Below are 26393 nucleotides of genomic sequence, written 5' to 3'. Positions count from 1 at the left end.
GTTCATTGGCTTTTAGTGTGTCATACAGGTTCTATTATTTACAAAAAATTGATTTTTTCTTTCCAGTTTCGTTCAGGAATTCGTCGCGGATCCTCTAGATGGCGTAACTATACTTCTGGATCTTCTTCGGGCTATCCAATTGAGTCAATCTAATAACGGTCAGATACAAAGCGCTCCGAAACTACCGCCGGCTGTTCAGCGCAGGACTCTGTTGGACGAATTATGCTGTCTACAATGTTTGTTCAACTGTTGCACCAGATATTCCGAATCAGTAAGGAAATTGACATCGACATCGGCTGGTTTGTTCACTTTAGCAGTTTGTATTATGAGTAATGTGAACAAATCTAGAATATTGGCGCTACAAGTATGTATTAACTAATAAATTATTCGCCGAATCGATTTATTTCGATGTTTTCTTTTTGTCGAATCGATTAATTTCGATGTTTTCGTTGTAGTTGTTGAGCAAAGCTTGCGAACCACCTACGAGTAATCATTCGGCGGTTTCCGAAGCTATGTCGACGTTGCGATTGAGATTCGGAGAGCCTGTTCGTTTTCGTTTTTTGGTCGGGATGCTCAGTTCGGCGGGAAGTCACGTCGAACTCCTTACTTCGGGATTGAGATTCATTAACTCGTTCTTAAACACCGCCGAAAGCGTGCAGAAAAGAATTTACCTACAAGCCGAGTTGGAACAGGCCGGTTTCGATTTGGCAACTATTAAAAAGGTCATTATTTTATATTTTTTATACAAAATATCCATAGTTCGTGTTCGTATTTCTAATTTTATTACGTATAAAATATTTTTATATAATTTATATAATTTCCTCAATTTCAATCCTATTTTCAAAATCTGGCAACGTTGTTTCAATGCCACTTCTCTTTGCGTCAATCTTATAAAAATTGAAGGTTATAAATTCTTGACGAATTTCATGTTTTATTTCATATTTACATATATATATATATATATATATATATATATATATATATATATATATATATATATATATATATATATATATATCCATTTCTTATATATTTATATAAATAAATATACTTTAAATGTTTTTATAAAATTTCCTCAATTTCCAAACTATTTTTAAAATCTGGCAACGTAATTTAAACGTAACTTCAATCCGGCTTACTTCTTCTTTTTCCGTCAATCTCATGTAGGTTATAAATTCCCGATAATTTCTATGGTTTTTTGTATACAGATATATATCTGTGATCGTGGTATTATTTGTTTTGTAGAACGTGGGTGTTAATGTCGATGGTTGTGAAGCGCTATTTAAAGAAATGGATACGTTCGAAAAGCAGTTCATCGATGTTGAAAATCTTACAATACGAACTGAAAGTGCAGAAAAGGAGAACGATCATTTGAAAGACAAATTGTGCGTATTGGAACGAAGGATTCAGGTAAAAATAATCAATGGGAAATTACGGATAACTGAAATGATTTGGTAATAATTAAATTGGATTGAAAAAACTGAAAATGGTTAAAAAATGTATTGTGAACAAGAAATATGGACTGGCAACAAATAAATTCATTGAAAATAACAAATATTAACTGGTAATACCAGAAATCAACTGAATTAGATAATGAAGATATTTCGTTATTAACTATTCAAGTTTAAAACAATTAATAATTGATAATTGACTAAAAGCTAACTGAAAATAACAAAAATTAACTGAAAAAACTGAAATTAACTAATAATTGAAGCTACAAATGTTCTGTGAAAGCTAAAAATAAGTAAAAATTTTAAAAATCATTAGAATTCATGACATTGGAGTAAAAACATTAAAAATAATTTAAAATTGCTCTTAATAATACAAATTAATGCAAATTAAATAAAAATTAACCGAAAATTCATAATTCTAGTGTTAAATCTTTGGTTGGCTAAAAATAACTGAAAATTATCGAAATATGTCTAAAGATATCTTGTAATTAGTAAATGAAGCTTGAATGAAACATAATAGTATTCGTTTGAGAATAAGTTATTGCAAATAACAAATATAAACTAAAAATAACTGAAATTAACTAATGAAAACAACAAAAAACATGTTGAAATGGATAATTTAAGCTAAAAACAACTGAAAATTGTCCAAATCGTTTGGAAATAATGACATTGAACTTGAAATAGTTTAATTGATTTGAAAATGATAAAAATTAATAAAAACTAACTAAAAACAACGAAAATTAACTGAAAAAAAAACGAAATTAATTTATAGAAACAACATAAAACAACTTGTAATTCATAATTTAGCTTCAAATGTTCTGCAATAGCTAAAATTAACTGAAAATCATTGAAGTCGTTGGAAAATAATGATATTGAAGTAAAAATTGTTAAATTGGTTCGAAAATAATACAAATTAATGATTATTAACTAAAAATTAACCAAAAATGATGTAAATTAACAGAAAAAAACTAAAATCAACTTATAAACTACGTTGTGATTCATAATTTTAGTTTTAAATGTTCTGCCATAGCTAAAAATAAGTAAAAACTATACAAAATCGTTTAGAAATCTTAGTGTTGAACTGAAAATAGTTGAATTGATTTGAAAATAATAAAAATCAATTCATACTAACTAAAAATTTATTAAAAATAACGAAAATAATCTGAAAAAATAAAGAAATTGATTTATAAAAACAACAAAAAACTTGAATTAATTAATAAAAACAAAAAAAAATGGCTCATTATTAATTATTATAGCTTTAAATGCTCTGTGATAGCTGATACAAATTGGAAATTGTTGAAATTATTTAGAAATGATACTATTAACTGAAAAAAGATTGAATTGGTTTTTCGAAATAATACAAATTATCGCAAATCAACTGTAAATAACCAAAAATGATAATTTAAGCTAAAAATATTGAGTTTTCTTGGAAAAAAAGCTTAATTGGTTTGGAAATAATACAAAGTAACAGAAATTAACTAAAAAAATCAAAAACTAACAAAAAACAACTCGTAATTATTAATTTAAGCTAATCAAGTACTTTGACAGCTAGAAATAACTGAAAAATGTCAAAATCGTTTGGAAATAATCGAATTTGATTAAAAATTATTATAATAGTGGAGAATAATAAAAAACAACTGAGAATAGCCATTGAAAAATGCAAAAAACTTCTAAACTAACTAAAAATTGTCGACAGTAGCTGAAAATAACAGAAAATTATCGAAATTGACACCAAATGATTAAATTTAGTGAAAAGTAGACAAATCAACAATATTCTTCGAAAATTATACAGAGAGATAGAAAAAAATGAACAAATATTGTAAGAAACAGTAGAAATATGACTTGTAGTAGATTCTGTCCCCTTGGATTTTGATCTATTACGAACACAACATCTATTTAGGTTTTACAAGAAGAAAAAGGAATCTTAGTTTCCATGGATCAATGTTTAAGAGACAAATGTAGCGAACTTCGTGAAGAAGTCCAATCATTAAGATCGTCCCAAACTCTAGAACGTCGTAATTCAGGTAAACTCACTACTAATATCACCGCAACAAACGATATAAATAATTTTTTTTCGTTATTTTAGAACCTACAGCCGAAGACGAAGGTATATCATCATCAGAACGCACCCCGACCCCCGAAACCGACATACAACCAACGTCAGTCGTCTTTGAAATGTACACCGCTCCGGAACCACAACGCGACAACGAATCAGAAGAAGAAACGACCATCGAAGAAGTCATACAAGAATTACAAGACATCATCAGTAACGAAGAAACCGAAGTTTACAACAGAGAAAATTTAAAAAACACCGAAGATAAATCAACATCCATTCATTTAGATATAACGAACGAATACGAAATAATCCCTTCTAATTTACAACCCGAACCTCCGAAAAAATCGAGAAGCCTAGTCCACCTCTTCTTCCCTTCGGTCGATTACGAATGTAACACTAAAGAAATATATTTCGAAGCCGAAAGTTTGACAAGTGACAGTTCTTATTCGATAGCGGATCGTTACGAAGAAAAATCCCCGCTGGAATCGAATTCGAATCGAAAAAAATCCGCCATCTTCCCAGGGCATTCGGTCGAAGTATCATACACGGAAATTAAACAAGAAGAAACTAAAACGAAAAGTTTGGATCGCGTTGACAATTTTGAATCGATTAACGTCGTCGTGACTAATAAAAATCCAGCTTCGAGATCGAAAAGCGATTCGGGGAATATATCAGGAACTTCTGTATGTAGGAGTATTTCCAATGTGTATGTGAATAATTCGAAGGACGTTTTACCAAAATTCGAATCTTATCGAGAAGAGAAACACAAAATGTTTTTACCAACCTACGGGGACGAAGTACTGTACTACTTTCCTAGAATCCAGGAAAGAAGATACAGTAACTCTTCCAGTTTCCTCAACAGGGGATATAATAACGCTGGATTATATTCAGGACGAACACTTAATACTCATCAATATTTTTCTAGAAGTAGAGAAGTTATTGGTAGCGATTGCAGAAGTTCGGGAAAATTAACAGATTTTCCATCGGGGTTATATTAATATTATTAAGTGAGGTTGAATTTCTTGATAGGTAAGTTTCAAAACGAAGTTTTTGTACAAATTTCACTTTTATTGCCAAAAACAAATTATTTCTCTCGGTGTACTTTTTTTAAGAACAATATAATTTCTTTTTATACAACAAGAACAGGTAAAATCACAATTAATTTTTTACTCCACCGATAAATTCTCAATAATAATTACTAAATACTTAAAATATATTATACAACTATATAAAAGTTCATAAATATTAAAAAACTATAAAAATAAAAGATTTATATAGGTTAAGTTTGACATTTCCATAGAAAACAAAACACGTTTCATTTCAAACTCGCATTCAACTGATTTAACTGTGTAATACTCTGTCTTTTTACTTTGACGTTAAGGCGTTCTAAAACGCAGTGACATTGACAGGTCAGCCATTTCTTGTTTATTATCTCGTTTTTCAATTGTGATTTTTTGTTATTTGCCGATGTAATAGGAAAATGGAAATATTTTGACACTTATACAATGCCGTTTCTTTTGATTTCCGACAGTGCATTTAGATGGTCTCATCTGTTGGTTGAAACGGCATGAAATGGAAAAAATTATAAGGTAATTAGCTCAGCACGTGATGAACTATTCACAACACAAAAGTAATTAGTTTGACAGAATTTTCCTAATATTAAGGATTTAAAAATGAAAAACTCGCCAGTGTTAACAAATACAAATCGAGTGAGATTTTGTACCACCTAGCAAAGATGGCGGAACTGTCAATAACGTCATTCTAGAATGATCCATTGCTTTGAAAATTGCAAATTTATTTTTTGTTGATTAATTATTTCTAATGTTAAAAATGTATTAATATAAGTATCTATACTTTGATCTTTTGTTAAAATTAGTTCGAAACGCTTGTAAATAAATTTATAAAATCGAAAATTAATTTTTGTCCACCTAAATGAGATACTCGGTATAAAAATTGTGATTATTTGTATATATTCATAGTCGATAGATAATATTGTGCAATATTATGTCTTATTTGTTTTAGTAAATTTTCATTCGAATTCTAAGACATATTTCATTATTTGTTTCTACATACCCGAAAATTCTTAATAAAATATAAGTAACTAATCACAAATTCTGGAATAATTTCTAACATTTTAAGTGTCTTTAAGCCCGCTTGTACACAGTAAAAAAATTATCACTCACAAAAACTTATGTTCATTCTCTCGACGCGACGCGAACTAGGAAAAAAAACTTTTCTGATCTAGACACCAGACACTGTGTTGCCAGGTGCATAAATGAGCGGGAAGTTACGAGATTCACTGATACCAACTTCGGGAGATTTCTTATTGAATTTGTAAGTTGTAAAATTTGCATTGCATTTTTTTAATTACACTATTCTTCATACCGATTCAATTATTAAATATTAATAAACTAATATATTTAATTCCATTATTGTATCAAAAATGATGAAGAGATACTTAAATTACAGTTGGAAAAATGTTTTTAAGTGAAAACTTTTTAAACATTTGGCAATACTTGATGATTCAAGAAATGACTATTGTTCCCAACACGTTAATTAAACGAGTACAAGCGAGTTATACTCAAATATTGCTCTCTATTATTTTTGCCAATTGTCAAATCAATACAAGAATTTAATTTCTTATTATTAGATAATTTTGCATTTCCTATGAAAAATTTCTCTGTATTTATAATAATTATAAATAAATAGTTTCTCATGTATCCTTTATTTATTATGAAAATAAATAGTTTAAAATTTTATTGTTTTATTTCAAAAGGAGCTACTAAAACCTAGATTCTACAGCAACTAATGGTGATATAGGCATCAGGTAAAATAAAGGTATGCAATAAACAGGCTCATTTATATTTATTCTATTTTACAGAGGGTATACGATTTTTTTGTCATTCAGTACATAAAAAGGGTGATCAAAATAAAAAAAGTTTGGATAATATTTATTTATTTCAATCAATTAACTGACACGAATTTATTTAAAATTGGTAGTACTCAATATTGGTTATGTTTTTATTAACAATAAAATTACGTCAGTTTACAATATAATCGATAATCTAATGAAAAAATTCGACATGATATGATACGAGGGGCGATCAATACTTTCAAGAAAAAATGGACAATAACATAATCTACATCAAGTTCCCAGTGACTACTATTGTGTGTAGACTAGAATCCGTTTTAATTGATCATTTTTGTTGTCTTTATTGTCAATTTATTACGAATATATTGTTGAAAGTGACGTAATTTTTTTTATTCAAAAATAATTCAACAAAAATTGGATTTTTACTTATACTAAATCTAAATGTATCACTTAAATATCACACTTCATACTTTGATAATAGAGCAACGAACGTTAGTTTCATATCGTAACAAAAAATACTTCTAAAAATCTACTATATGTTTGAAAATTAGTGTATAAAAGTACAAGGTATTTCAGATGTTTCTGAAATGAAATGTAATAAATGCGGCAACGCCGCAAACATCATATGTACGATATGGCGCGAACCGAGTAGAAAGAAGGTGGCATCAGAAAAAATGAGTCTAAGATGATTATTTTCTGCAGTAAATTGTGAATATGTGAAATTTATTATATTAGGTTATAGTTATAACAATCGGTAGTGATTTATTTTTCGTTCTGTTGATGAAATTTTTATTTGAAAAGTACTAATACCACATGAACAGTTCTTCAAGAAAGTATTATCCTCGGTCCTGTTTTCCAGAAACGAATCATCCAAAATAATGGATAACAAGTTTGTGATGTGTATAGTGTTAAAAGTATAATGGAAAGGTAAATTTTTTTTAATGAATGAACACCTTGTACTTTGTAATGAATATCTATCTACATGTAACATTTCTTTTTTTAAAAATTAATTTCTACAGCTTTTTTCGGTTCTAAGTATAAAGCGTTCACGTTTTTCTCGGTCCTGATAAAAATATTTTAAAAAATCTCAAGGTCCCTTCTTAGAAAGATCACTATGTGTATTTACTTATCTAAGATATAATAATTTATTAGAGAAAAGGCAAAATCTAGCTTAAGTATTTTATTTATTTTTGCCCAGACGAAATTTTAAAACAACTCTAGATTGATATACAAAATATAATTATTTAACATTTAATGTGGAGGACGTTCGTTTTTAATCTAAATCAGAAATTGTTTTATTGCAAAACATATTCTTTTATGTTGATTTGAATTTTTACTGGATATCTTTAAATCTTATAAAATAGTTTTTTGTTCCCAAATCTCGTCTAGCTTAAAATTACCTTTATATTATATCATTTTTCTACGACCATATATCGTTAATAAAACCTCAACCATCACGCAACACAGTAAAAAATTTGTTCTGAAAATATTTTTAATACGAAGTGGCATAAAAGAAAAGCGTTTATTTGATTAGTGTAGTATCAGGAAGCTGTCAGTTACGGCCATTTTGTATGATAGAACATCCGGTTTTAATGCAGTGGTGCATCTTAATTTTCATATTTCATAATTATTGCCTACCAAGACATGATATTTTCTATAACTATCACTTTAATGTTCAAATTCGGTTGTTTGATATTTGTTTAAGTGTCAAAAATAATACAAGCGGTCTTTTTTCGACACGATGTACAATAAATATTAATAATTAATTTATTTGGATATACACATCTTTTGTTTGAATGTAATTGGATTTTTTGGTCGTAGAAAAAATAAAATATGCTATTCAACAATTTACACAAGGGATATTAGTTTAAATCGAAAATAATATCACAATTATGATTAAGATGAGTAAATGAACTTTTGGTCCATAACCAGGAAATATGTATACTTTTATCTATTATTCACATTAACAGATATGTTAAATATTTAGAATTTATTTATTTACAAATCTAATTATGTGCATTTTTATACAAAACAAACACATTTCTTTAAGTTCATATTTTTAAATTTAAAGCTGCATAATTAACATTATTTAATTATTATACAGGGTCAACAAATATTATTTCGAGCTCAAACTTCACGTTATAGTATTTCTAATGTCAATGTAAATACATACAAATTATTGAACTGACTTTTATATTTTAGGCTTTTCTATAATAATTGTGTTGCCCTTTACATAGGACAATCATATCATTATTTACAAAATAGATCATGAAGTCATCAATGAAATAAAATAAATTTAAACGCCGAAATTAGATCAAAATATTGAGTAAATGTCGATTCTGAATATTATTATGTCATTAAATTCAATATACAACTTGTACTAAATATATACAGGCAATATTCCACTAATTTGAAAATATAATTATAAAATTTAAAAAAAGGTATTAAAGATATTTACAGAACCTTATTAATGACGTTTTAAAAGTTAATTATATTTGACAGCCCTTGTTATGGCTAATTTTATTTGTTTTATATTCAAATGTCATTAAAATCATTAGAAATACAACTAAATGCGACATACTGTATAAAGATAAGTTATTAAAGTGAAAAAATAATTTTTTTGGTGTATGTAATTGATTTCTATGGGCTGCAATAACAAAACGAATAAAAAGTTACGATAAAACAAAAAATTTTTTGGATCTCTCCACACATCACCCTGTATAAAAATATAGAGGTGTCTTTATATCAAATGCTTTATACAGTATAAAGATAAGTTATTGACGTGAAAAAATAATTTTTTTTATTCAATTCATTTCGATTTCTGTGGCATTAAGTACTTTTGCATCTCATTTTGAAATTGTTTATTGATATGGTGGGTTAATATTTCGATTCGACACGTAATGACACAAAGAAAAACGTTCATTATTTGCTAAATATTCAGTCTTATTCTGGTTCCGTTCCAACAAAAAATTTCGAACAAGTGAAGGTTACTTATATGATTTGAAGATCTTATATTTAAATTTTATATTGTTTCTATGCAAGAACGAACCGAAATTAATTCAAATTCTTCTTGGAACATAATTTGAGTTACAATAGAGGTGATGCGCATGCTTCGGACGATTCAAGACTAATTCTAGCCGTTGACACACACACACACACACAAATTTTATTAGAAATTACATATTGGAAAGAAATTTTTTTATATCTCATTTTTTGGAAGATACTTTTGATATTTTTTGAAAGAACAAAAGTAAAAAAGGAAATTTTGTTCATATTCTTATAAAAAAATCCGTTTATAGAAAAAAACAATAATTTCATACACCATAAATATCATTATGTTCAAAGAAAAATAATATACAGAGACTGTCTCTAATTTGGATTGAATTATATAGTTCAAATTTGAATTTGAAGCATTTCTGATAGTCAAATTCGGCAGATTTTTTTTAAATTGATAATTGAAGCTAAGTTAATAAAAAATATATTTTATAGTTCCCAAATTTGAAAAAAAAATAAAAACAATCATTAAAGAAAAACATGTTTACTATTTGGACCACCCTGTATATACAAGTTCTTCGATTATTTCTATTACAATTGATTTAGAACTTGAACAATATCCGATCATCCAAAATAAATAATAATTTATTTACTCATTATTAATATACAGAGTGTACTTTGTAGCATGATTTCTATATAAAAATGTTCATATCTTTTTAAATACCCTATATAGGAGTATAAAATAAATTTAGATATGAGTTAATATACAGAGTGTCTATTGTTTTGTCCAAATAAAGACTAACCTTTTGCCTACAATTTTAGCTTATAAATCATATTCACCCTGTATGTTCTTCACGTTAATTCACCCTGTATATTCTTCACGTTATTGATAACAATATTTAATATTCCCAAATTATTTACACTTTCATGCAGTGTTGCCATTTAATAATATATATTATAATATAACGATATCTATAAATTGGGACACCCTATATACATTATTATTATTATATGTATTGATGAATTATTTTATTAAAAAACAAATTAGTGTTGGAACTGTTAAATTTATTCCAAATTACATAATTATATAACATTGAGGTTATGTTTATCAATTTTCGAAAAATTATATTTCACAAAATAATTGAAATCGTGTGAATATTTTAAAATATATATTTTGTATATAGGATAATAAAAATTATGACTAAATTATTGCTAGACGTTTCTGAGATACAAGACGTAAAAGTTAAATTACTAAAAATGGATGTCAAAAAAATTCAATTTCAGATGAATATTCAAAAAAAAATAAGTGAAAATGGCGAAATTTCATCAACACTAAGGTAGTTTGTCGTTTTTTTATCGGGAATAAATACAGGGGTGTATTGAAAAAGTTTTTATATCGGTATTGATACCTTATCAGCATTTTTTCGTTTCGGTTGAAAGAAAAGAAAGAAGATTTATAAATAAACGTAATTTTTGGATACATCCCTCAAGTGGATGACTTCACAGTCGTGGTGTAAATCTGACCCGAGCTTTGAGCTAGATTCACCTGGGTCGGCTGTGAAGTTGGCGGATTTTCAAATTTTGGTTTGCCCATCAAAAACGCTGGATTTGATTCGAGTCCAACCCCGTTTGGATTTAGGGATGAAGTCACCCCTATCAGTCCTAAAAAAATAAAAATTCCAGTTAATTTATTAAATTCAAAAATTTTAACATTCAACACGCCATGCCAAACATACATATTTAACTCAGGTGGGTCGCATAATTAAACACCCTGTAAATTTTATACAGGATTGGTGTTAATATTTATTACGTACTTAGAGAAAATGTGACAAATTCTAGAAGAGACTAAGAAAATTACTTTCTATTGAGTTGTTAATGCTATTTTTTATACGAAAACTAATTTTTGGTGTTTCAAAACAAAAAAAGGTAATTTGAGGCACCTATATTTGAAAAAATATCAAAATTGGTCGATATTAGAGGGAAGGGGATATTTTTTTTTCAATTTGAACAGGTTTATCTCGAAAACAAACTATGAGGTTAAAGGAATTATAAAATGGACAATGTTAATTGTTTTTTGACAAACATATATTCGATTAAAATTATTCAAACTTTAACCCTGTATATTTTTTTCAATTATGGAACTGAATGAATCTGATATAAACAGTCGTTTAGCCACACGTTTTCTCAATCGATTGATGTCAAAAATTAAACGATATCTCGAATGGTTTCGGAAATATTGAATTTTTTATACAGGCATGTCAAATTTTTTTTGGATTTTTTGAATTTTAGACAACGCTGAAACTATGCATTTATTGTGAAGATATGTAATATATGCAACGTTTCTCTTTTGATTTTCATGTATTACAACGTTGCCATGTCACAATTTTAAATACAATAAATTTAAATAGTGATATTTTTCAAAAAAAAAATTACTCAAACTTTAACCCTGTATATTTCTTTCAATTATGGAACCGAATGAATCTGATATCAACAGTCGTTAGCCACACGTTTTCTCAATCGATTGATGTCAAAAATTAAACGATATCTCGAATGGTTTCGGAAATATTGAATTTTTTATACAGGCATGTCAAATTTTTTTTGGATTTTTTGAATTCTAGACAACGCTGAAACTATGCATTTATTGTGAAGATATGTAATATATGCAACGTTTCTCTTTTGATTTTCATGTATTACAACGTTGCCATGTCACAATTTTTAATACAATAAATTTAAATAGTGATATTTTCAAAAAAAAATTACTCAAACTTTAAACTGTATATTTCTTTCAATTATGGAACTGAATGAGTCTGATATAAACAGTCATTAAGGCACACGTATTCTCAATCGATTGATGTCAAAAAATAAACGATATCTCGAATGGTTTCAGAAATATTGAATTTTTTATACAGGCATGTCAAATTTTTTTTGGATTTTTTGAATTTTAGACAACGCTGAAACTATGCATTTATTGTGAAGATATGTAATATATGCAACGTTTCTCTTTTGATTTTCATGTATTACAACGTTGCCATGTCACAATTTTAAATACAATAAATTTAAATAGTGATATTTTCAAAAAAAATTACTCAAACTTTAACCCTGTATATTTCTTACTCTTATAAAACTGAATGAATCTGATATAAACAGTCGTTTAGCCACACGTTTTCTCAATCGATTGATGTCAAAAATAAAACGATATCTCGAATGGTTTCGGAAGTATTGAATTTTTTATACAGGCATGTCAAATTTTTTTTGGGGTTTTTTAATTTTAGACAACGCTGAAACAATGCATTTATTGTGAAGATATGTAATATATGCAACGTTTCTCTTTTGATTTTCATGTATTACAACGTTGCCATGTCACATTTTTTAATACAATAAATTTAAATAGTGATATTTTCAAAAAAAATTACTCAAACTTTAACCCTGTATATTTCTTACTCTTATAAAACTGAATGAATCTGATATAAACAGTCATTTAGGCACACGTTTTCTCAATGGATTGATGTCAAAAATAAAACGATATCTCGAATGGTTTCGGAAATATTGAATTTTTTATACAGGCATATCAAATTTTTTTTGGATTTTTTGAATTTTGGACAACGCTGAAACTATGCATTTATTGTGAAGGAATGCGAAAATTTATGCAATAGATGCAACGTTTCTCTTTTGATTTTCATGTATTACAACGTTGCCATGTCAAAATTTTAAATACAATAAATTTAAATAGTGATATTTTTCAAAAAAAAAAATTACTCAAACTTTAACCCTGTATATTTCTTTCAATTATGGAACTGAATGAATCTGATATAAACAGTCGTTTAGCCACACGTTTTCTCAATCGATTGATGTCAAAAATAAAACGATATCTCGAATGGTTTCGGAAATATTGAATTTTTTATACAGGCATGTCAAATTTTTTTTGGGGTTTTTTAATTTTAGACAACGCTGAAACAATGCATTTATTGTGAAGATATGTAATATATGCAACGTTTCTCTTTTGATTTTCATGTATTACAACGTTGCCATGTCACATTTTTTAATACAATAAATTTAAATAGTGATATTTTCAAAAAAAAATTACTCAAACTTTAACCCTGTATATTTCTTTCAATTATGGAATTGAATGAGTCTGATATAAACAGTCATTAAGGCACACGTTTTCTCAATAGATTGATGTCAAAAATAAAACGATATCTCCAATGGTTTCGGAAATATTGAATTTTTTATACAGGCATGTCAAATTTTTTCAGGATTCTTAGAATTTTAGACAACAACGCTGAAACTATACATTTATTGTAAAGGAATGCGAAAATTTATGAAATATTATGTATTTTCAAGGGAAAATTTTAAAATACGTGAGTTTTGAAAAGTTGTTTATACCAGGGGATACCAAAAATTAGTCAAAAAGCGTGAGACAAAATTAACCCTCGGCCTAATTTTATTATTTCCTTATAACATACAAAGTTTGGGGAGTTTTTAAATCAAATTTACAAAAAGAAATCTGCGTTAATGACCCTTCTTTGACGTCTGTAAATCTCGTTACTTCTTCTTGTCACAAAAAAGAAGAAGAACTGTTTTTATATGCTTTTTAGAGGTTAGTTTTGGGAAAATTGTTAACAAACGTTAATCAATCACATTTAAACATTCAATAATGATATTTGGTTGTTGAAATTGATATTTGCTATCCACGATTCAAATCAGTTTAGTGCCTAATTCAACTACAAGTCACGATTGAAAGTTTTGTGGTACATGCTGACCTCCTATTTAGAAATTTATCTAGAAAATATAGAAGGAAAGGTATAAAAACACATGCTTCACTATTTTTTTGTCATAAAATCCACAATGCATTCGAAGATAGACCTTGGCTTCCATTATAAAAAAAAACGTTTAACGTTTTTTAGATCCCTTTGACGCTAAAGAATAATCCGAAAACGAAAGGTCTATATTCAAATCGAAATACCACGATAAATATTTAATGATTGTCTTTTATACCCCTCGTACTATTCAACCGGTTCAGTACTTGTGGTACCATTCGATCTGACATTGGAGTGACGACGGTTCTGATCTGAAAAAATTAAATTCGATTTTACAAAATATATATAGGAAAAGTCAGATTGCAATCGAATAACATCCGAATCGGGATCGAGCTTGCCACAAACATACACGTTTATTCTTGTTTTTGAAGTGTTGTAAGCTTCCGGATTGTTATTTACATAAAACGAAGTTATCCAAGTTTTTTCTAAATATTAAAAAATATCAATAAAGTTGTCGAATTGATCTTGGGCTCCCAATGTTTCAGATTACGAAAAAGTGGTAAAAGGATGTTATTCACCCGATTCTTCAGTGCCTAAACAAATATTTGAACCCACTAAATGAGATAATGGGGAATTTTCAGCGTCGAAATGCGACGCACATGGCGCGGTCGACACACAAGCACAAAATGGTTTCAAACTTGCGAATTCTTTAATGCAGCTCCGATTTTCCTGAAAATTTAGAATTAAGCTATCTTATCCTCCGTATCAAGATCTACATGGTCGAAAGGTGTGCAAATTCTTTTTAAGGAATGAAAACCGCCCCCTATCGAAAAATACTAATATTATAGTTTTTCATACTTGTTTTCAATTCAAATATTTTTTGCTTATGCCGCATAAATATCTTAACATATTTTTTAATTGAAAATTTATATATTTTGAAGTATCAACCCTTAAAAATCTTTAAAAACTACCATTACGATGAAAATAATATAGGAAAACATCTTTTAACGATTTAAAACATTGGAATTTCATTTTTACTGTGAAAAATTCATAGCATTTTAATAAAATTCAATTGGTTATTAATTTTTATTATTTAACCCTTAAAAACTACCCCTTTGCAGAGATTGAAATGCAAATAAATCTAATAACAACTTTTAGATTTTGCATTCTTTTTGGTATTAAAGTTTCTTGTCTCTACGTGAAGTAAGTTTTAATTGTGTATACCTCGTCAACCCTTAAGAACCACCCCTTTGATAAAAAATTGAAAAAAAATTAATTTTGATTTTGAATTCTCTCGGTATTCAAGTGTATTTTCAAAACACGAAGTGATTTTTCATTCTCTACACCCTGACACCCCTTAAGAACCACCCCTTTACCAAGATTATAAGTATATCATCTCTTGGTACTCTCAAATGTATCTTCATGCTACTCAGCATTAACAGAAAAAATCCGTGCGCCAAAATTGGAAACTTTTTCATAACCTATAATTCACAAAAAAAAATTCAAATTTTTATTTTTTATGTAACTTCATTAATTTTGATGCTATCGCATCCTACAAAAAACCATTTTAAAGGTAATTTTCAGGGCTACAAGCCTATGTATGTTAGGAGGGTTTGAGACCCTACACATTTTATTAATAAAGGGTCAAAGGTATGTGGATAAGTAATCCTAGCACTATAGTGACGGATTAATTTGGTTATAACTCTGCCAATTTTTATACTAAAAAAAGAATAAAAAAAGCAAAATAATCGTCATAAAAAATGCTTTAATTTGACTGTTTATTTGTTTTTGTATCTTTTATAGTTATGGAGAAAAAAATGAGCAAATTGTTTTTTTTTGAAAAATCAAAAAAAAAGTATTATTTAAAGCTAATTTTTTTCAAAATTATACATTTCTAATCAGCCAAACTTTCAGATGTCGTGAATAACATCCAAATAAAGTATTTAGCACAAGGAATAAGTTTAATTTTGATTTTAAATGAAATGGCATTAGTTTTAGTGCAATTTTTTTTAGCTTTAACTATTTTCCATCATATCTCACTAAAATTTCAGTCAAAACGACTTTTATTAGTAATCATTTGAAAGATCTTTTTAAGCTCTTTAAAAAGTATTCTATGACTTTTTGTTGAAAAATGTACCCTTTTTTCGTTATTTAAGGTTAAATACTCAATCACGTAAAACAAAAGCTATTCAAGTATCTATAACTTGCTTTAGGTAAAACATTAAGATCTTAAAATATAACTTAATTTCTTTGTTTTTTTATAATCTTCATTTTTGTTCATCACACTTTTTTCGATAAAATGCATCATTACAGAGTTATACGTAAAAAACTATTAAAAATGTGATTTTTTGACAAAAAATCGAATGACTGAAAAACTATTCATCCGACAAAAAAACTTTATATGACTTTTTTTTCTTTAAATTGGCTGACCTCTCGATTTCTGGGGTTATTTTGGGTGAAAAATTTTCCACCCCTGAAAAGGGGGAGGTTGCACATTTCGGCACTATGTAGATCTCGTTTTTTAGATACACACCACTCATCTGCAAAATTTCAAATAAATCGGTGCTGTACTAAAGACTAAAGAATTCGAAACCCCAGTTTTTCACACCGCCGTCGATGGATTGAGCTGGTGCGTCATCCTCTGCAGGGAATCCCATAATATGTGACCTCATTGTCGTCTAATGACGTCTCCTTCGATTGTGGTCGGTCAATCGTTAAATTTTTTTCTTTTCGGGTGGTTTTTGATGATGAAAGTTTCTTCCCCTCGATCAATCTCATCGTGAGTTCCTGGATCCGGTATCGGTTAGTTGGTGGTCGATGGATTTTTGTTTTCTTGAGAAAATTGTCAAAAAATTTTAATATAGTTCATAAAGTTTGATACAAATAAACTTGTAGTCTAAAATATAGTCAAAATATGAATATTATAAGGTAATGCAAAGTTTCTTTTCGAAACGTATATCAAAAATTGATACTCACCCATTTTTGGAAGCGGCGCTCCCAATTTGTTCTCCATAGGATTATTGGCGGTATTAAGAGAAGGATTTTTTTCTTTGGCTGTTGGACCAATAGAACCAGCTGTTACCGGAGCACCAGGTTGACCTGGTAACCGTGGACCTCTCGTCGGTTCCACGGGAAGAACTCTTCGACGTTTTTTCGGGAGTTTTGCTCGAGCCTTAAAAATCGACGTTAACCAAAACAAAAAAAAAATATAGTTTTCAATTGGTACTTACCTGGGTGTGGCTGTAGTACATGGCGAAATTTGATACGATGACTGGTACGGGAAGGGCAATCGTCAATACACCAGCTAAGGCACACAAAGCACCGACAAACATTCCGATGTAAGTTTTGGGTACCATATCTCCATAACCGACCGTGGTCATGGTTACCAAAGCCCACCATAAACCCAAAGGTATGCTTTTGAAGTCATTATCTGGATTAGTTTGGATCCGTTCGGCGTAATAAACTAAACTAGCGAAAATCACTATTCCTAATACTAGAAAAAACACCAACAATGTGAGTTCTTTAGCTGACGCTCGGAAAGTTTGTATGAGTATCTTCAAACCAGAAGAATGTCGAGTTAATTTAAATAATCTCATTATACGAATAATGGAAAAAAATTCCATTATGTCTGCATTGTCCACGTGGGAAGCTATACGTCTTAACACCAAGTCGATGTAGAAGCTGGCGGTTGCTATGTAATCTATGATGTTTACAGATGAGTTGATGAACTCCCATTTGTTGGGACTGGCTATGAATCTGACAGAAAAAAATTTATTTTTTACAAAAAAAATCTTAAAACGTTAGTTTCCAGATCAAATGTATCGTTTACCAGAAAATCTAATTTGACGCTTTTTTTCAAGAAACTAATTGAACTTTTTGAATTCCTCGTATACAAAAACGTTTTGTACAGAATTTTAGGACAAATTAAAACAAATTTTTATTATTTTTCACAACAAACAGGACCCTCTTTGAAATCAGAAATTTTGTTACATAACCTCAAACTTTATGTTATATAATTCGCTTTATACGATCACGATTAAGCTGTTGTATTTTTTTTGTGATCGTATCAACGTTTTTCTTTTGAATTTTATGTATCACAACGTTGCCATGTCACAATTTTAGATACAATAAATTTAAATAGAGATTATTGTTCAAAAAAAATTATTTTAACTTTAACCCCGTATATTTCTTACTCTTATAAAATTGAAGGAATTTGATAAAAACAGTCATTTAGGAACAAGTTTTTTAAATCGATTCATTTCAACAATAAATCGATATCTCGAATGGTTTCGGAAATATTGAGTTTTTTATACAGGCGTGTCAAATTTTTCTGGATTTTTAGAATTTTAGACCACGTTGAAACTATATATTTATTGTGAAGATATGCAAAAATTTATATAATTTTATGTATTTTCTATCGAAAAATCCGAAAATCATATTAGTTTCCAGATCAAATCTACCGTTTGCCATAAAATCCAGTTTTCATTTATTTTCCTCAATTTTCCGCCTATAATAATTTTTTTGTTCAGGAACTGATATCCTTTTCGAACTTCTCATATAAAACAAACCGTTTCTACAGAAATTCAATAAAATCTGAAACAATTTTTTCTTATTTTTCACAACACACAGGTCCCCCTTTGATATATGAAATTTTGTTACATAACCTCAAACTTTATGTTGTATAATTCGCTATATACGATCACGAATGAGCTATTGTATTTTTTTTTAAATAGTATAAACGTTTTTCTTTCGATTTTCATGTATTACAACGTTGCCATGTAACAACTGTAGGTACTATAAATTTTTATACTGATATTTGTCAAAAAAAAATTATTCAAACTTTAACCCTGTATATTTCTTTCAATTATAGAAATGAATAAATCTGAAATAAACAGTCATTAAGGCACACGTTTTCACAATCGATTTATGTCAAAAATAAATCGATATCTCGAATGGTTTCGGAAATATTGAGTTTTTTATACAGGCGTGTCAAATTTTTCTGAATTTTTAGAATTTTCGACAATGATGAAACTATGCATTTATCGTAAAGGTATGCGAAAATTTATGTAATATGTATTTTGTATCGAAAAATCCGAATATCATATTAGTTTTCAGATCAAATCTAGCGTTTTCCAGAAAATTCAATTTTAATTTATTTTTCTCAATTTTCCGCCTATAATAATTTTTTTTTCAGCAACTGATATCCTTTTCGAACTTCTCGTATAAAACAAACCGTTTCTACAGAAATTCAATAGAATCTGAAACAATTTTTTCTTATTTTTTCACCATACACAGGTCCCCCTTTGATTTATAAAATTTTGTTACATAACCTCAAACTTTATGTTATATAATTCGCTTTATACGATCACGAATGAGCTATTGTATTTTTTCTTAAATAGTATAAACGTTTTTAATTCGATTTTCATGTATTACAACGTTGCCATGTCACAATTGTACATACAATAAATTTAAATAATTGTCTATGTCAAAAAAAATTAATCAAACTGTAACCCTGTATATTTCTTTCAATTATGGAAATGAATAAATCTAAAATAAATAGTCATTAAGGCACACGTTTTCTCAATCGATTCATGTCAAAAATAAATCGATATCTCGAATTGTATCGGAAATTTTTAATTTTTTATGCAACGATGTCAAATTTTTTTACATTCCGGTCTTACCGATAATTGGATTCACATCCGATTTGAACTGAATTTTTGATTCAAAAGAAAAGTCTTGTTGGAGAGGAGGCAGTTTAACTGAAGAAAATAAAGAAAAAACATTCAAAAATAATTTTTCACGATTTTATATATTTTTTTATAACCGATGAATGGGTTTAACAATCGAGTTTAAAATTTAATTATAGATTTAGGTTCCTGAATTTTCATTATAAGTAAATTTGAGACGTGCTGAATAGAGGGGTTGAGAATTTTTTTGTATAACCCCCCTGGTAGAGCCGAAAAAAAATTTTGAAGTGTTTCTTCTAATTTTTGAAAAAGTAGAAAAAGTTAGAGTTTTAGATTTTTTTATTTCGCACAAAAATGGCCCTTTGATTGTTCTGATATTTACAAATATATAGGGTAGAATATAAGGGTTGCAATTACCGCTGAAAAACTGCGTTTTTCTCAATATGATTAATATCTTAAATTTTTTTTTGAGAAAACTTTTTTGACGAATTAATTTATTTTAAATCTGTAATTTTCATCCCTCAATCTCCAGCCACCCTAATCTTGTAAATATCAGTGAAAGCGGAAAATTTTGTGGGTTATTTTTGTGGAAAATTATGAGATTTCGAACTTTGATTCAAGATTTTTCTATAACTCTCAATTTTTTTTGGAAATTTAGGAAAAACCGATGGAATGATACCAAAATAGTTGGGAAAATCGGTTTTGGACACTTCGACGTAAAGGGAAAACCACATTTTCCCACAGGTATATAATGTTTCCAATTAGAAATATTTTAACCTCAAATTATTTTTCTAAATGCAGTTAACAAGCATTCGAAATTTGTCTTTTTTGAGTTGATTCTCTTTCGGTTTTGCTCGTAGGAAACAATTTTAGTCAACAAAATAAAAAAATTATAGGAAATTTCCCATAATATGGGATTCCAATGGTAGAAAAAGACGCGGTAGGCCTAGGCAAAGACCTAAAGCAGAATCGGATTTATAAACTGACAAGATAAGACAGAAAATAAGCTAAGATGTGTAGACATGAATCAATTGGACTGATCCACCCCAACTAGAGGATATAGAAACCATGTTTGAGGTGCAACCTTTTATTATAACATGGGGAAACTACATGTAAACGTTGTCGGTGGATGACACGAATAGTTAACTCACCTTACAAAAATTTCGAAAGTGAACCAAGCGTTGCAAATGCATTCGATGTAAAAGAAAGCGATGTGCGCGTCCGTATCGACTTTATCGAAATAATAGTTGGTACCGTTTTCTGGTGTACGCACGCTTACCAACCTAATAGACGGTACTTTCATGTCGGGGTGAGTTTTCAAACAAAACGACAGTATAGAAACGCATATGAAGAATACTGACACAACTCCAATCACCTAAAAAAAAACTTGTCAGTTTTTGGCGAGTTTTTCAGTTTTTTTTGCTTACTTTTGCCGCTGTAGATGAATAAGGTTCATCGAATAACGACCAAATTTTCGGTTTAACTATCTGCCACCAAGATAAAGTCCCTCTATAATAATCTTCTTCGAATCCGAATTTTCTTGCTATTTCTTCGTCGCTAGGTTTTTCTGTATCTAAATCTAACCTATCTAAAACCGCCAAAGTTTCTTGGGTATCCCTGTGCTACAGAAAAAACGTTCAAAAACTAGTTCTAAGAGTCAATTCTATACAGGGTGTCCCACGACGAGTTAAAACTATTTGTATATATGGCAAAATATTTATAGTAAAATCATGAAGTCGACTGTAACTTTGTTATTTTAAATAGAACACCCTGTATGTTAATACATTTATGAAATCTACGTGAAATTTTAATACACTTTTGTCTAAAAACTTTTTTCGAAAAATGCATACTTTTTCAGTTATTAATTTTTTTGTAAAAAATTTGACCGTTGCAGACCCTTACAAATTATTTTTTTACGAGGATACCCTTAACGATATGAAAATAGTTTTTATTCGGTTATTGTTAGCAAGGTCAGACGTATTTTAATCTACGTCCAAAAATTTTTCATTTCATACAGAGTGTGTATAAAAAGTGTTCAAAGTTTAACTTCAAAAATATCAAATTTCTTTATTTTTTTAATTTTTTTTTAAATAGAACCACCCAGTTTTTTCCATTTTAATGCATTTATTGTGAAGGTATGCGAAAATTAATATAATATAATTTTATGTATTTTGTATCGATAAATCCGAAAATCATATTAGTTTCCAGATCAAATTTACCGCTTTCCAGAAAATCCAATTTACATCAATTTTCCTCCTATAATAATTTTTTTTTCAGCTACTGATATCCTTTTTGAACTCCTCGTATAAAACAAAATGATTCTACATAAATTCAACAGAATCTGAAACAATTTTTTTTCTTTTTTCAGAACAAATGGGCCCCCCTTTGAAATATGAAATTTTGTTTCATAACCTCAAACTTTATGTTATATAATTCGCTTTGTACGATCACGAATAAGCTGTTGTTTTTTTTATGATAGTATCAACGTTCTTCTTTCGATTTTCATCTATTACAACGTTGCCATGTCACCACTGTAGATACAATAAATTTAAATAGTGATATTTTCAAAAAAAATTACTCAAACTTTAACCCTGTATATTTCTTTCAATTATAAAACTGAATGAGTCTGATATAAACAGTCATTTAGCGACACGTTTTCTCAATCGATTGATGTCAAAAATAAAACGATATCTCGAATGGTTTCGGAAATATTGAATTTTTTATACAGGCATGTCAAATTTTTTTTGGATTTTTTGAATTTTAGACAACGCTGAAACTATGCATTTATTGTGAAGATATGTAATATATGCAACGTTTCTCTTTTGATTTTCATGTATTACAACGTTGCCATGTCACATTTTTTAATATAATAAATTTAAATAGTGATATTTTCAAAAAAAAAAAATTACTCAAATTTTAACCCTGTATATTTTTTTCAATTATGGAACTGAATGAATCTGATATAAACAGTCGTTTAGCGACACGTTTTCTCAATCGATTGATGTCAAAAATAAAACGATATCTCGAATGGTTTCGGAAATATTGAATTTTTTATACAGGCATGTCAAATTTTTTTTGGATTTTTTGAATTTTAGACAACGCTGAAACTATGCATTTATTGTGAAGACATGTAATATATGCAACGTTTCTCTTTTGATTTTCATGTATTACAACGTTGCCATGTCACAATTTTTAATACAATAAATTTAAATAGTGATATTTTCAAAAAAAAAAATTACTCAAATTTTAACCCTGTATATTTCTTTCAATTATAAAACTGAATGAGTCTGATATCAACACTCATTTAGCGACACGTTTTCTCAATCGATTGATGTCAAAAATAAAACGATATCTTGAATGGTTTCGGAAATATTGAATTTTTTATACAGGCATGTCAAATTTTTTTTGGATTTTTTGAATTTTAGACAACGCTGAAACTATGCATTTATTGTGAAGATATGTAATATATGCAACGTTTCTCTTTTGATTTTCATGTATTACAACGTTGCCATGTCACAATTTTTAATACAATAAATTTAAATAGTGATATTTTCAAAAAAAAAAATTACTCAAATTTTAACCCTGTATATTTCTTTCAATTATAAAACTGAATGAGTCTGATATCAACACTCATTTAGCGACACGTTTTCTCAATCGATTGATGTCAAAAATAAAACGATATCTTGAATGGTTTCGGAAATATTGAATTTTTTATACAGGCATGTCAAATTTTTTTTGGATTTTTTGAATTTTAGACAACGCTGAAACTATGCATTTATTGTGAAGATATGTAATATATGCAACGTTTCTCTTTTGATTTTCATGTATTACAACGTTGCCATGTCACAATTTTTAATACAATAAATTTAAATAGTGATATTTTCAAAAAAAAAAATTACTCAAATTTTAACCCTGTATATTTCTTTCAATTATAAAACTGAATGAGTCTGATATCAACACTCATTTAGCGACACGTTTTCTCAATCGATTTATGTCAAAAATAAAACGATATCTCGAATGGTTTCGGAAATATTGAATTTTTTATACAGGCATGTCAAATTTTTTTTGGATTTTTTGAATTTTAGACAACGCTGAAACTATGCATTTATTGTGAAGACATGTAATATATGCAACGTTTCTCTTTTGATTTTCATGTATTACAACGTTGCCATGTCACAATTTTTAATACAATAAATTTAAATAGTGATATTTTCAAAAAAAAAATTACTCAAATTTTAACCCTGTATATTTCTTTCAATTATAAAACTGAATGAGTCTGATATCAACACTCATTTAGCGACACGTTTTCTCAATCGATTGATGTCAAAAATAAAACGATATCTTGAATGGTTTCGGAAATATTGAATTTTTTATACAGGCATGTCAAATTTTTTTTGGATTTTTTGAATTTTAGACAACGCTGAAACTATGCATTTATTGTGAAGATATGTAATATATGCAACGTTTCTCTTTTGATTTTCATGTATTACAACGTTGCCATGTCACAATTTTTAATACAATAAATTTAAATAGTGATATTTTCAAAAAAAAAAATTACTCAAATTTTAACCCTGTATATTTCTTTCAATTATAAAACTGAATGAGTCTGATATCAACACTCATTTAGCGACACGTTTTCTCAATCGATTGATGTCAAAAATAAAACGATATCTCGAATGGTTTCGGAAATATTGAATTTTTTATACAGGCATGTCAAATTTTTTTTGGATTTTTTGAATTTTAGACAACGCTGAAACTATGCATTTATTGTGAAGACATGTAATATATGCAACGTTTCTCTTTTGATTTTCATGTATTACAACGTTGCCATGTCACAATTTTTAATACAATAAATTTAAATAGTGATATTTTCAAAAAAAAAAATTACTCAAATTTTAACCCTGTATATTTCTTTCAATTATAAAACTGAATGAGTCTGATATCAACACTCATTTAGCGACACGTTTTCTCAATCGATTGATGTCAAAAATAAAACGATATCTCGAATGGTTTCGGAAATATTGAATTTTTTATACAGGCATGTCAAATTTTTTTTGGATTTTTTGAATTTTAGACAACGCTGAAACTATGCATTTATTGTGAAGATATGTAATATATGCAACGTTTCTCTTTTGATTTTCATGTATTACATCGTTGCCATGTCACAATTTTTAATACAATAAATTTAAATAGTGATATTTTCAAAAAAAAAAAATTACTCAAACTTTAACCCTGTATATTTCTTTCAATTATGGAACTGAATGAGTCTGATTAAACAGTCATTAAGGCACACGTTTTCTCAATCGATTGATGTCAAAAATAAAACGATATCTCGAATGGTTTCGGAAATATTGAATTTTTTATACAGGCTTGTCAAATTTTTTTACAATCGGGTCTTACAATCGGATCTGGTAAAAAAATAATTTATAAAGATCTACAACGGTCAAATTTTTTACAAAAGAATCAATAACTCAAAAAGTATGCATTTTTTGAAAACAGTTTTTAGACAAAGTATACCAAAATTTTACGTAAATTTCAAAAATATATTAATATACAGTGTGTTCTTTTCAAAATAACAAAGTAACAGTCGCCTTCCGGTAGAACCGGAAGTCGGCGATCTTTAAAAATATTTTAGTTAAAAATATCGTATCCGAAAGCCCAAACGTAGAAATTTTCATGATTTTATTATAAGTATTTTGCCATATACAGATAGTAGTTATAACTCATCATGGGACACCCTGTATATATATACTATTGGTCAAAAGTTTTTGCCCACCTTGTAGTTTGCGTAACACACAACAAATAAAATGAATACCTGGTATTTAGTCTTCTACCTCCAAACCATCACCGAGCCACCGCCATACTTGCAAGTTTTAACTTGTCGCACTCACAGACAAAATATAAACTTGCCCTCGTATAACAAATAATTTTTTTTGAGACAATGACACACCATCACTTGACAATATGATTGAGAAATTTGTTTCATTTTGAAATTTAACGAAGAGATTACGGGGTGGACAAAAACTTTTGACTTAAAGTGTACATACAGGATGTACCAATATTATGAGAATTTTAAATATATGAGCTATCTTTAGATATTATTAAGAAAAATGATAAGTTACACATTTTGATATTATTTCGATATATACAGAGTGTTGTATAAGTATACGAGGTGTATACGTTTTCTTTAATGTTTTTTTTATAATATCAAATAATTACATAAACTATAATTTTTTTAATTACTCTTAGGACATTTTGTATGTCTATTTGATACAGACACATGTATACCGGTTGTCTCACGAAATAAAATAACAGAAATTGTTTTATTCGACCGTTCTAGATGAGGATATATAAAATTTTATATTATAATTACCTGCGTGTAGGTCATCCAACAACAAGGTTCTACTTGATTGGCATCCAACCCCCAAAATTCTAACTCTTCTTCGAACAACGGTCCGCAAACGTCAGATGGATAATGCAATTTACCCGTTCTGTAATTAAAATTTCTTTTTTGAACTTACATACATTCGAAATGACCCTCGTATTTACAGAAACATATAGAAGTAGGACTCTTAC

At 28.4% G+C, this 26393-nt stretch overlaps 2 protein-coding genes across 2 annotated transcripts in view; one reads left to right on the top strand and one right to left on the bottom strand.

Moving 5' to 3' along the window:
* Positions 1-5889, top strand: part of LOC130447038 (uncharacterized) — a 39179-nt gene extending 33290 nt beyond the window's left edge. Inside the window, exons 4-8 of the mRNA XM_056783650.1 lie at positions 67-364; positions 456-722; positions 1246-1410; positions 3352-3475; positions 3538-5889. Of these exons, the coding sequence (XP_056639628.1) occupies positions 67-364; positions 456-722; positions 1246-1410; positions 3352-3475; positions 3538-4505 (1822 nt within the window). The 3' untranslated portion in view covers positions 4506-5889. The remainder of the gene's footprint in view (positions 1-66; positions 365-455; positions 723-1245; positions 1411-3351; positions 3476-3537) is intronic.
* Positions 5890-6446: 557 nt separating this feature from the next.
* LOC130447036 (potassium voltage-gated channel protein Shaw) overlaps positions 6447-26393 on the bottom strand; it is a 44125-nt gene continuing 24178 nt past the window's right edge. Inside the window, exons 3-8 of the mRNA XM_056783647.1 lie at positions 26191-26308; positions 21245-21439; positions 20969-21192; positions 17361-17886; positions 17107-17302; positions 6447-11035 (exon numbers count right to left, since the gene is read on the bottom strand). Coding sequence (XP_056639625.1) covers positions 10860-11035; positions 17107-17302; positions 17361-17886; positions 20969-21192; positions 21245-21439; positions 26191-26308 — 1435 coding nt within the window. The 3' untranslated portion in view covers positions 6447-10859. The remainder of the gene's footprint in view (positions 11036-17106; positions 17303-17360; positions 17887-20968; positions 21193-21244; positions 21440-26190; positions 26309-26393) is intronic.

Source organism: Diorhabda sublineata, chromosome 7 (assembly GCF_026230105.1).
Source record: "Diorhabda sublineata isolate icDioSubl1.1 chromosome 7, icDioSubl1.1, whole genome shotgun sequence".
Taxonomy (NCBI): Eukaryota; Metazoa; Arthropoda; class Insecta; order Coleoptera; family Chrysomelidae; genus Diorhabda; species Diorhabda sublineata.
Note: the sequence above shows the minus strand (reverse complement) of the source record. Positions and strands in the feature narration are given on the sequence as shown.